General features: G+C 33.3%; 1 protein-coding gene across 1 annotated transcript in view; it reads right to left on the minus strand.

Annotated features, from left to right (window-relative positions):
- Dhc93AB (Dynein heavy chain at 93AB) overlaps positions 1-13835 on the minus strand; it is a 295262-nt gene that overhangs the window by 80975 nt on the left and 200452 nt on the right. Inside the window, exons 37-40 of the mRNA XM_072526597.1 lie at positions 11048-11186; positions 9495-9659; positions 2288-2481; positions 117-321 (exon numbers count right to left, since the gene is read on the minus strand). Of these exons, the coding sequence (XP_072382698.1) occupies positions 117-321; positions 2288-2481; positions 9495-9659; positions 11048-11186 (703 nt within the window). The remainder of the gene's footprint in view (positions 1-116; positions 322-2287; positions 2482-9494; positions 9660-11047; positions 11187-13835) is intronic.

Consider the following 13835-nt stretch of genomic DNA (forward strand, 5'->3'; position numbering starts at 1 on the left):
ATTGTACGATTTGAGAGTTAAGACGAATAGAACAGATATAAAAATGGAAAAAAAATAAAATAAATGTAACTAGATTTTAGAATTTTATATAAATCAAATGATAACAATTTTCCTACCTTTAATTCCTCCAAATCTGGTCTTTCGGCTTTAACAACTTCAGCGAGCAGTTGATCTTCTAGCCCATCTCTGGTTACCGTAAAATTAATCAAAGTCGCCTGTGCTTGCATTTCCGGTTTATAATGCGGGTTTGCCAATTTTGTATGCAGAATTAATCGAAAGCTTTGGTTGTATTCTATTTCTTTGTCTCCTATTTTAATAGCTCTAAAAACAAATAAAAAGTTATGTAATTCATGTATTAATTTTAGTGCTTTTTTATAAAGAAACGAAATGCGGTATCAGATTGAGTAAAATGAAATATGGTATCTGCCTAAGTAAACAGTGCCAAAATCTAGAACAGCGAAGAATTGCCCAAGCAAGTGGGGTTTAGTATATTTAGTTTAATTGTCATTAATTGTTAGGTTGGCATTACGTTACAGTAAAAATATTTATCATTGTCCTTTTTCTGCTTTTCCACTTTCTTCATAAGCATCTTTGGATGCCTTTTCATTACATGTTCAGATCACTTCGGGTGAGGAACCGGGAAAAGAATTAGAGGAGCCTGGGGCGTACAGGCCTATGTGCCTGTTAAATATCTTAGGCAAGGTCTTTGAGATTCTTGAAACGACCAGGTTGGAGTGGAAGATAATAGGGAAAGCTGGCATATACGAGCAGATGGATGGTGGCTTTCTTACTCGAAATAAGGAATGCTTTTAATAGTGCTTGTTGAAAAATTATTGTCAGACTACTGGGAAACTTGGGGATATCTCCGTATCTGCAGATCTTTGGTCGGGGTCTTCTTCACAGATAGATACATCAATATTGCGAAGGGTAACTCTATGAAGTCCACGGAGAAAGTGCCGCATGGCTCCGTCCTGGGGCCATTATTTTGGAATGTTCTGTACAGATTTTGGAGACACACCTGATCATTGGTGTACAAGTAATAGCATATGCGGATGACCACTGGTCAATCATGCATACAGAGAACCAAACCCACCAACAAAGTGAAGATGTAGATGGAAAGCAGGGACCTCAAGGGTCCAAGGGCCAGAGACTATGTAATTTTTGTCTTGGAGGAAGAAAGGGTCTTAGATGCTAAAAACCCCAAGTACTTATACGTCATTTGCAGGGCAGAGGGAAGAACTGCGGAGCTGACAAGGATTATGCTCAACGTGAGAGGACCAGGGACTACCAAAAGAAGAATTGTATTTTAAGTGGTCCACTCTACTGTACTCTACGCGGAACCGGTATCGAACAAGTGCTTAACATCAAGAAATATAGGAGGATGCTAGGGAAACTCAAAGAAAAGCACTACTAAGGTGTGCATACAGACAACATCAACGGTTGTCAAAATGGACAAATGAGCATAAGCCTGGACTAGGGTAATAATTCCAAATATCGCAGCATGGATGAAGTGCGGTGACAGAGACAGCAATTACTTCTTCACCCAGTTCCTAGCAGAGCACGGCTTCTTCAGAACCTACCTGGAAAATAGGGAAGGTTAAGGATGGAAACTGCACAGACTGTGGAGTGGCTGATACGCCCGAGTATTGAGTATTCGAGTATAGAATGTTAGAGGAGGAGATAAACGAATTACATAGGAAGGTAGGTAGGGTAAGTGAAAATACCATAATGGAGGTAGCAAAGAGGAAAAAGACTGAATACAAGGCAATACTAAGTAAGTCGAATTGTCAGAAAGAACGAAATAGTAGAGAGGGATTTGCAATAAAGATACGAGAAAGAGAGAGAGAAAGAGAAGACAGGCTAGTCATAAGACACGGTATGAGTAGTCTGGTTAAGTGGACGGACTTTAGTTGGTAGGCAGGGAGCTATGGGTGTATCTGTGAGTACGACTCCTCTGAGGGTCTTTGTAAAGATTTACCACCTCCCTTCAAAAAAAGGTTATCACTCCATCTTGCTCTGCTCTTCTTGTATTTCTTTGGTCCTTCAGCCTTTTGGATTCCGTATCTGGTATATGTTTACTCTCCTGCTTTACTTATAAGGCTGTTCGACGATATATTGTAAACCAGCAACTATTTTATATTTATTAGATTGAACTGTAAATATTGAACTGTAAATAATAGAAGAAAATACAAACCAAACATTTTTAAATTATGATAAATAACTATTTATAATAAATACTAGAGATCAAGAAAATGTTCTTTTTACTGCGATCACAAAAAATACTTACTTTCCTTTTTTAATAAGATATCTTCCAAGCAAAGTATCTAAGACCGGATCTAAATTTTCTTCAATATTTTCCAATAACACTATTGCTCCTTCTGTTATACATCTTTCAATAACGTCTAAGTAGCTCTTTTGTCCTAATCGAATAACTCTTAGATCGTCTCCGTATCTTTGTTTTATCCATTTTATACCTTGCAACTATAACAGAAATTGGTTTATGTTTTTTAGAGGACAATGTTTTTAGATGTTTAACTGTAATTAATCATAAAACATTAAGACTGTTTGAATAAAACAAAACAAAAATCAATTTTAAATACCATCTTTTATAAAAAGCTCTTTGAAAAATAAGATATTAAAAACATGCTTCTGAAAACTATTATATTTTAAAACATAACTAAGTTATAAAAGCGTATTCAGTAAAAAATGTTTGACGGTGTTCAACTGAAATACCTCCTTCAAAAAAGACAAATACTGCATAACTTTATCGATACTATATATATATATATATATATATATATATATATATATATATATATATATATATATATATATATATGTATATATATATATATATATATTTACTTATCCTGCCCTAATAATGCCCTATATATATATATATATATATATATATATATATATATATATATATATATATATATATATATATATATATATATATACGTGGCTAAACACCCCTTTAGGGGTTACGCCGCTTACGCTCTCTAGATCTATGTTTTGAGGTAGATCAGTCCTCATGTTCCTTATTTAATTTTCTCAGTTATTTTTCTCCATTGTGTCCTATCTCTGGTTTTTCCTTTCCACTGTCGTATGCCCGCCTTGTTGAGATCATTTACAACTTCTTGTAACCATGTAGATCTTGGTCTTCCACGTCTTCTTTTGCCAGCTGGTGTCCATTCCAATATTGAGAATATCGTCGTAGTTGATCCTGATCTCCATACGTGTCCTAGCCATTTTGCTCTTTGTTGTTTTATTTTACACACTATATCTTCCTTAATTTCTTCCAGTAGCTCAAGGTTCGTTCTTTGTCTAAATTCATTTTCATTTATTTTTATTGGTCCCAGTATTGCTCTTAGTATTTTTCTTTCTTGTATTCTAAGGTTTTCCTCTTGTTTTTTTGTCATGCTGAGGGTTTCGGCTGCATACATCATCGTCGGTCGAATTATTGTTTTGTATACCTTCATTTTCGATTTCTTACTCAATAGTTTATTTTTTAGTAATTTCTTATTTGCATGGAAGGTCTTATTTGCTGTAATAATCCTTTCTTTGATTTCTGTTTCTCTTTCTCCATTGTTTGTTATTAATATTCCCAAGTACTTAAATTTTTCGACTTCTTCAAAAATGTATTCGCCTAGTCTAACCTTTTTGTTTTCGAAGTTTTTATCAAATCTCATTATTTTTGTTTTTTCTTGGTTTATTTTTAATCCCATTACTTTTCCTTCTGTTACCATTTCATTTAACATTTTTTCCATTGTTTTTCTATTTTTTGTTATTAGCACAATATCGTCAGCGTATGCTATTATTTGTCCTTCTCTAGTTCTAAGGGTACCTTTGTTTATTTTCCTGACGATGTATTCCAGGGCAAGATTAAACAGGGTTGCTGATAACGAATCTCCTTGTCTAACCCCTTTATTTATGACAAATTCTTCTGTGTCTCCTACTTGAGTTTTTATACTCACTACAGTTCTACTCATTGTCATTTTTATTAATCGTCTTAATTTGTTTTGTATTCCCATTTCTTTCAGAGCTACCATTAATTTTGATCTTTTTATTGTATCAAATGCTTGCTGAAAATCTATAAAAAGCAGTTCAATTTCTATTTTATATCCATGAGCTTTTTCCATAATTTGTTTAACTGTATGTATGGCATCTGTTGTAGACTTTCCCTTAATAAATCCGCATTGATAGTGTCCTATGATATTCGTCATAGCGTTGGTCAGTCTTCGATGTATTAAGGTCGACATAATTTTATATGCTGTGTTTAATAGCGTCAGTCCTCTGTAGTTATTACACATTTGTTGGTCTCCTTTTTTATGAATCGTGATAATTTGTCCTTTGTTCCATTCTTCCGGCATTTTTTCTTCGTCCCATATGTCTTTTATTAAATTGTACAGTTTTTCTTTTAATTCTTCACCACCATATTTTATAAGTTCCATATTGATCCCGTCTGATCCTGAAGATTTACCATTACGGCTGCTATTTATAATTTCCTCAACTTCCTCTTTTGTTGGTCTTTCTAGCTGGTTTCCTAACATCATTGTCTCTTCTTCTACGTTTTCATTTAGGTCTTGATCTTCTTGCTCTGTTAATAATTCTTTAAAATAGTGAGTCCAAATTTCTTTATACTCTTCATCATTTTCTGATACTTTTCCATTTTTATCTTTTATGCCTTTTATCTTTCCTTTAAAAGTTTTGTTTTGCTCGCTAATTTTCTTATAAAATGCTTTTGTGTTTCTGTTCTTACTTTCTTTTTCTATTTCTTTTATCTTATCATCTAACCAGGCACGTTTAATTTTCCTTATTTTTTTCTTACATTCATTCCTTATTCTATTGTATTCTTCCCTATAATCCTGTCTATTTGTTCTTATCCACATTTGTCTAATTTCTATCTTCTTTTTTAGCATGTTATGGCATTCTTCATTATACCATTCTTGTTTTTTTTTGTTTCTTTTTATTCCTATGTGTACATCCGCTGTTTCATTTATACATTTTTTTTAAATTTCTCCATTCTGTTTCTATATCCTTTGTATATTTACACTGTTCCTTTAGTTTTTTGTTCATGTCATCAGCATACTTAATCCTTATGTCTGGAGCATTCAGTTTTTCTACGTACCATTTGTCTTTCATTGTCGTGTTTTTTAGAGTTCTTTTGACTTTTTGTTTTACCTTTGCAGTCACCATAAAATGATCTGTGTCTGCATGCGCACCTCTGTAAGTTCTCACGTCCGTAACCGATGTTTGTTTCCTTCTTGTAATCAGAATATGGTCTATTTGGGACCATGTTTTTTGGTCTGGGGAAATCCATGTTACTTTATGGTATTTAGGATGTTCGAAATTTGTACTAATGATAATCATATTGGTACTAGCTGCTAGGTTACATAATCTTTGACCATTGTCATTTGTTTTTTCGTGTAATGTGTGTTTACCTGCTACTTGGTTAATGTAGTCTTCCTTACCTACTTGGGCGTTAAAATCTCCCATTACCAGTATTGTGTCTTCTCTAGGTAAATTCTCCATTTCTCGTTCAAGTTCCTCATACATTTTGTCTTTTTCCTCCGCAGCAGCACTTTCAGTTGGAGCATATACGTTTATGATTGATATATTAAATGGTTTGGCGTTAATTCTCAGGTAAGCCATACGTTCATTTATTGGTTTAAATTGCATAATGTTATTTTTTATTTTTCCCATAATTATGAAAGCAACTCCATATTGACCTTGTTTTCCATGTCCCGAATACTGTAGTGTGTAGTTTTTTTTATTTATTTCTCCTTGACCTGCCCATCTAATTTCTTGAATCACTGCAATATCAATTTGGTATCTTTCTAGTTCTGAGACAATCTCCTGCATTTTTCCTGGTTCAAGCATTGTTCTGATGTTCCACGTACTTATTTTTAGTTCATCGCGTTTTTTCATTTTTCTATTATATTTTTTCCTGCTCGTCTGTTTTATCTTATCTAATCTATTCATGTCCTTTTCCTTTGTCATTTTCGTTTCCGTTTTTTGTTGTGTGTACGATATTTGTTGTTTTATCGGTTTTTTGGCGTGTCTTGGTTTGCCTTTTCCAGTTCATTCTTCTCTTTGTTCCATTTCCATATAGCCCCGTCAATATTTAATTTTTGATAACCTACTCTGGTGTTCATACCTTTTTCTTGTTGAAATTTTGCAATTTTCCGTATTTCTTGTTGGATCTTCATCTCTTCTTGCGTTAGATCGTTATTGATGTATATTTCTGGCTTTGATGCCCTTAGTTTGTTTTTGTTCTTCATGATTTTAATTTTTTCATTTCTGTTTTTTAGTTTTACAAGACATGTTTTGTCGCCTATTTTATAAGCATCTTCTATTTCTACTTTAATGCCTAATTCTTTTTCCACGAAATTTGCCATAATCTCGTTGACTACATTTGGGTTATTTGTATCCATCGGTAGACCCTGGACAATAACATTGTTAGCCTTTCTCTCTTTCTCGAGCTGTTCTACCTTCATTTTCACTATCTTTAGTTCCTGCTTCATTTCATCATTTTCCTTTTTTAGTTGTTGGTTACTTTGTTTGAATTCATTTATTTCTTTTTTTAATTCTCTGAGGTCATTTCTATATTCTCGTTGTTCTTCTTTTATTCCTTTTACCTCCGTTGTTAGATGTTTTGTTTGATCTGTTAAATTTTGCATCATTTTTAAAAGCTGATCTATTTTGTTTTCATCTTTCTGTTGTTTGGTTGGTGTTCTGGTAAGTTTCTTGCTCTTGTTGAAAATATATATATAGAAAAGAAATTTAATCTTTGCAGATTAGTTAAATAGTAAACTCTTAAATATTGGGGAAATCTGCAAGAAATACTCTAATGTGTATCAATTGTTTCGCCGAACGTTTTCGCCAAAGAGAATTAATTTGGCTTCTTCAGGGCTGAAAGAGAATAAATTATAATTAGCTACCATATATTATCTATTAAAACATTATTGATCTTACCGTAACTTAGAATTGTAGAGTTAGAATATTAAAAAACTTTGCTAGTAACATAGTGGTGTTTTTTGTTACTATGTGCAAAAAAAGTTTTTTATAAGGATTGAAATGTATGGTAGCTTCGAACTTGACACGTAAAGGCTTACCCAAGGTTAATCGAAAAACCCAATGCAACTACATTTAAAAGGAGGTAATTCTTTGAAATTATTGCCGACATTTCAAAGAATTACCTCCGTTTAAATGTAGTTGCATTGGGTTTTTCGATTAAACTTGGGTAAGCCTTTACGTGTCAAGTTCGAAGCTACCATACATTTCAATCCTTATAAAAAACTTTTTTTGCACATAGTAACAAAAAACACCACTATGTTACTAGCAAAGTTTTTTAATATTCTAACTCTACAATTCTAAGTTACGGTAAGATCAATAATGTTTTAATAGATAATATATGGTAGCTAATTATAATTTATTCTCTTTCAGCCCTGAAGAAGCCAAATTAATTCTCTTTGGCGAAAACGTTCGGCGAAACAATTGATACACATTAGAGTATTTCTTGCAGATTTCCCCAATATTTAAGAGTTTACTATATATATACATATATATATATATATATATATATATATATATATATATATATATATAGGGCATTATTAGGGCAGGATAAGTAAAACTCTTTGTTCTTTTATCAAGCTTTCGCAAAATTTATTTGCTTCTTCAGGATATGCTAAAATATGGTTACAAATATTTTATCAGTACACACAGTATATATATATATATATATATATATATATATATATATATATATATATATATATATATATATATATATATATATATATATATATATATATATATATATATATATATATATAGCCTAGGAGCAAAAATTGGTAATCCTTCGTGTTTTTTAAATTGTTAATCAACACAGTGTAATTACGTCATTTCTGCACGGAAGACCAACGAATGTCTGCTAATTGTTTCCCATTTAAGTGGTTAGCGTACGAAGGTGCAAAATTAAAGAATTATGCTTCTACGCCATATACTGGCTTAAATACCTATATATATATTCAACGATTCTACAGTATTCACTGCCTTCCCTCGCTCAACCGTTTCCATCTCTCTCTCTGTTGTCCCATTCTCCATCGTTTAGGCCTCTCTTACTCATGGCGTCGTCTACTTCGTTCCTCCAGGATCTTCGGGGTCGTCCCCTTTTCCTCTTGTTACTCTGCAGCATCTTCGCAGGCATTCCATCTCTGTTTCTACTATCTTACTGCTGTTTTTCTTGTTTATAATTCAATTTTCAGCCCCATAGGTCATAATACTTCTCACTAATGTTTTATAAATCTGTGTTTTTGTCTTCATATTTAGGTGTCTATCCCACCATACTGACTTAAGTTGTCCGATTTCTGTTCTTGTTTGTCCTAATCTTTGCTTTATTTCTTCTTCTGTTGTTGCCTTCTTTGTAATTATAAACCCCAAGTATTTGAATTTATCCTTTTCTTTGATTGTTAAGTTGTCGTCAATCTGTAGATATTCTATGTCTTCTTCACTTGTAGATAGGTACTCTGTTTTCGCGAGGTTAATATCTAGGCCAGCCTTGGTATATTCTTCTTGTAATTTCTTCATCATGTAACTGAGGTCTTCTTGATCTTGGGCAATCACTACTTGATCGTCTGCAAAGCTTAGCGTGTATAGGTATTCGTTTCGTACCGGTACTCCCATGCCTTCGCATTTTCTTTTCCATGTAGTCAAGGCTTTCTCTAAGTAGCCTTTTTACAATATAGAACACACAACAGGCATACAACCACTATAAACAAGTCAGAAATGAAACGAATATTTAATTAGATAAATAAAAAGGGAACACTGGAAGCGCTTCTCAAAACATATGGAACACGACTTCCGACACGAAATATAGAAAGAAATATGGAGAATATTCAGAGGACAAAGAAAAGAGATAAACGAACTAATAAAAATGAAACACATTCAGAAGAAAACATGGGCAGACTACTTTCGATCCCTATTTGCTAAAGGTGACGATAATAAACCACCAAAAAATTTTGACAAAAATTCTTTTTAAAATGTTTAATATTGCAACGCTGGTGCATAACTGTGGCTATTTTCTATGCCTGCCACTGCATTTGAAACCAGCTATATATTGTAAAATTAAAGTACACTAATGCAATAATCGAAGTATGTATAAGAATGTTGGAATGATGGACTGGATGATGACAAAAATAGCGTGGGAAACATAAGTGCGTAAATAACGAAAAAGAGCCAAAGAAAAATATGCACCAATATTATAATAGCTAAAATTTGGAAAGGAAACGAACCTAGAAGCCAAAATAAAAGCTATGATGGAAAATGATGAACAAAGACACAACAATATGATACGAATAATACACCAATGTAACCATCACTTTGTTACTACGAGTATACCGATAGTAAAAGAGGATGGAAGAGAAAAAAGGTTAAAAGTTTTAAGTTACTATTTTTAAAATAAAATATCTATAGCTATTATTCACCTGCGGATCGATCATCAGCGGCCACCTCTCGGAATTAGACAAGATCGTTGCATTTTCTATCGACATGCGATCACTTGGTAATCCCTCATTTTGCCATTTTGCTACGATGGTATCATCGGTCAATAAAGAAAGAGGATCTAGATCTTCTGTAAGAGGAACTTTAGGCTGAAATGAAATTTAAATCTGATTATCTAATAATTATACGTTTATTTTATACGTAGGCGCTCCGAGTACTTAGCCTCACCGCCCGATGGCGCCACTATCTCAAGAGAAATCTACTATCGTGTAATACATTATCGTAGACAACTAATGTCAAAATTTTAGCCGAATTGAACTCTTAGTTTTGTTTTGACCACGTGTGAAAGCGGACTTTTCCGCGGATTGTACAAAAATGGAAAAAGAGTTATATCGGTAGATGATTCGATTCTTGTTTTTGCAAGGAAAATCGCGCAGCGAAATCAAAGAGCCTATACTATGTACGGTAACTATTCTCCTTCGAGGCAACCCTCAAAAATTGGTTTAACGAGTTTCAACGGGGTCGCACGTCGGGTTTTGATGAGCCGTGCCCAGGTGCTCTGAACTTGACTACAACGTAGGATAACGTGACAAACCGTGACAAATCCACGATCTCGTATTGGCAGACCGCCGATAGAAGGTACGCGAGATAGTCGAAACAGTAAACATCTCAAAGGACTGAGTATGTCATATCCTGCGTGAAATTTTGGATATAAAAAAGCTGTTGGCGGGATGATTTCCGCATTTGCTCACTCCGAACAACAAGCTTAACCGTGAGATCACTTCCGAGCAGTGTTTGGCGCTATTTAAGCATAATTCGAAGGAGTTTCTACGTCGTTTCGTAACCATTGACGAAACATGAACCCATTGGTATACACCAGGGACCAAAAAACAGTCGAAACAGTGGCGGCACCCGGCGAACGTGCTCCAAAAGAGGCGAAGACTGTCCTATCGGCCGGAGAGGTGATGGCCACAATTTTCTGGTATTTACAAGGAGTGATCTACGTGGACTACCTGAAGAATGGAAAAACGGTCACAGGGCTCTACTATACCAAATTATTGAGCCGATTCGACGCCAAATTGCAGAAAAAATGATCTCATTTAGCGAAGAAAAAAGCGCTCTTCCACCATGACAACAAAGCCTCTCATATCTTGCCGTCGAAATTGGTCGAATTGGGCTACTAACTGTTTGACCACCCACCATTTTTTTTCTAAATTTGGCCGCGTGTGACTTCTTTTTGTTTCTAAACTTGAAAAAAGTACTCTTCGGGAAAAATTTAAGTCAAAACAGGAGGTCATCGCCGCCACAGAAGCCTACTTTGCAAACCTTGAGAAAACGTATTTTTTAGACCGGTTAAAGAAGTAGGAGCATCGCTGGGTCAAGTGTATTGAGCTAAAAGTAAAATATGTTGAGAAATAAATCGCCATTTTTTTAATCTTCGTTTTTCTTTTGTAGACTAAGTACTTATCGGACCGTCCTAGAAAAACATCATTAAAAATATGACATAACTTTATATTAAATAGTAATTGGTACTCACATCAGAGTTTCGGAGAAAAGGAAGCCACATTTTATGTACTAAATCCAATCTGTATTGTTTAGTAAAACAACCTACGTAGGATATAAAAGCTGTTGTTAGTAGCACATCTCCAGGCATCATTTTACCACTTTCTATGAAACTAAAAAAATTAAATATTGAAATACAGTTTTCGTCGTTATTGCCTTCTCTTTTGCACAGAACAGCAAATTTGCTCTTCCTGTATTAAATAATAATAATATAAACTGACAAATAAGGAAGTTGTTCAAGCACTTTAAAAAATAAAGAAAAATGGAAAGTTGGATCAGGTGATATTCCTGGGAAAGTGTGGGCCGCTTTAGAAAACACAGGAACAGGATGTTTTATAGGCTTGTTTAATAGAATAGAAAATAATTTTTACAAATATCAGTCGAAGGGAGAGGAGAAGAAGAAGGAGGGAGTAATTGATAGACCGATACGTAAAGAGATCGAAATATCCAGCGATTAGTTTAAAACAGTTTAAGATTTAAAACTTAGTGGGACGAAAACAAAATAAAATGATACTTTTGGATGGTGAAGTAATAGTTTTAAGTACTTAGATCGGTATTACAGAGTCATGGGGAAATATATGGAGATGTTGTAGTAGAATTAGGGGGCGATGGATAAAGGAAGCGAGTGGTGTGTTGTGTGAATACCGAATGAACTCCTGAAGTACGGAGGACCAGATCTGACCAAACAACTATTAAAACGAACTAAAAAAGTAATAGAATAAAACAGAATTTCTTAAGAATGGAGATCAAGCATACTAATACCTCTCTTCAAAAAGGGAGACAAATCGGACCCGGAAAATTAGAGAGGAATTAATTTATTAAACACAACACCAAAATTAACAACCGAAGTGATAACAAATAAACTGAATGAAATTGTAACACTAGCACAAGAACAAGAAAGTTTTAGGTCGGGAAGATCATGTACCAACGCTATATTTATAATGAGGCAAGTGCAAGAGAAATCATTAGAATACAACAAACCGGCATATCTATGTTTCGTGGACCTTAAGAAGGTATTTGATCAAGTCAAATTAAAAGACGTTATCCACTTACTATAAGCAAGAGAGATACCTCTAGGAATAATCAAAACGATCGAAAATATATACCAAAACAACAAAATAAAAGTAAAAGTAGAAGAAGAATTAAGCGACCCTATTGAAGTTGGCAATGAGATAAGACAGGGAGATTCCCTGAATCCTCTATTATTTAATCTGATTATGGATGAAATAATAAAAAAAGGAAGAACTAAAAAAGGATACCAAATGGGAGAAAAACAACTTAAAACATAATCTGCTATGGCAACGTCATCATACTACTCTCTCAAAGTAAAGATGATTTACAAAGTATGCGGCACCCACTAAATATAAATTTAACATGTTAATTTCCCAAAAAAATGCATGGTTACAACAACAAATTACTAATATGTAAATTGGAGCTGGAGGGTCAGATAATAGAACAAGTGATAGAGTTTAAATATCTAGGCATCACATTATCTAGCTACGGAAAGCTCGAAACTGAAGTGGAAGATCAAGTGAATAGAGCAAACTGAGCCGCAGGCTGCCTGAATGAAACAATATGGAGAAATAAAAATATCGGGAAAGAAACGAAAAGCAAAATTTACAAAACAGTCATCAGACCAATAACGACATACGCGGCAGAAACAAGACCTGACACAGAGAGGACAAAAAGGATGTTAGAAAGAGTAGAGATGAAAACACTTAAAAAAACGGGTGTGGCAGTCCAGTGGGACTGCCGGTAGAAGTTATACTTCTATACACGTGTTCGCCGTAACAAATTTATATGGGAGTCAATCTGCACAATCATTACATATGTAATGCTATAGGTAAGAGAGAGCAGAAAGCGAAAAAGAATTAGGTATACAGGTATATGGTGCATCGTTTGCTGTATATAAACATTTGACCTGTAATAGGAGTATAGTAAGTAAATGAAGGATTAAATCAATATTTTAATGAAAATATGTATTTTTATTTTCATATATGTATAAAAGGACTTGAAAGCAAAAATTTTTTTTACACATACTCTGCAGTAAAATTCATTGTTAATTTTGTTATTAATATAAAAATACAATACAATAAACTGCAACTTAATTCAATATAATAATACAATACAAATTAAAATGCAATATTCATAAGTATTTAAAAATGACAATATACGTAACTTACTTACGCATATGTTTAATTTACCATGATTAAAATATTATTAAAAAAAATATTGTTTGGTGATACAACTGTCATGACAAATACAATATTTAATTGTTGTTTGTTGTATATATAAGTACACATTTGAACTTTCTTGAGATATTTACAAGTTTTAATTTATAATTTAACATGCCTAACGAGGCTTGTAGAAGTATAACCTCAAAAACCAACAACTCGGATTATGTTGTAAATTTTCATTTTATTTTAAAATTTAGCATTTTTGCGTATATTACATATATTTAATAAAATTAACGTGGGGTTTTTAAATATTTCAAAAATAAAAAAGGAAATTCATATTGGGATTCGAACTCACATCCACCAGCGTATGAACCAAACACGTAAAATATTTGCCAATTAGACATGACATAAACGTATTTCAAAATTGACAGTTCTCGGTCACACAGTGATTTATTGAGATTATTATTTTGAAATACAAAAGACTAAAATAATTATGAACATTTAATAAATAATACAAAACATATCACATAAATAATAATATTAATAAATATTATATATATATATATATACATATATATATATATA

The sequence above is a fragment of the Diabrotica undecimpunctata genome, chromosome 3 (assembly GCF_040954645.1).
Source record: "Diabrotica undecimpunctata isolate CICGRU chromosome 3, icDiaUnde3, whole genome shotgun sequence".
Classification (NCBI taxonomy): Eukaryota; Metazoa; Arthropoda; class Insecta; order Coleoptera; family Chrysomelidae; genus Diabrotica; species Diabrotica undecimpunctata.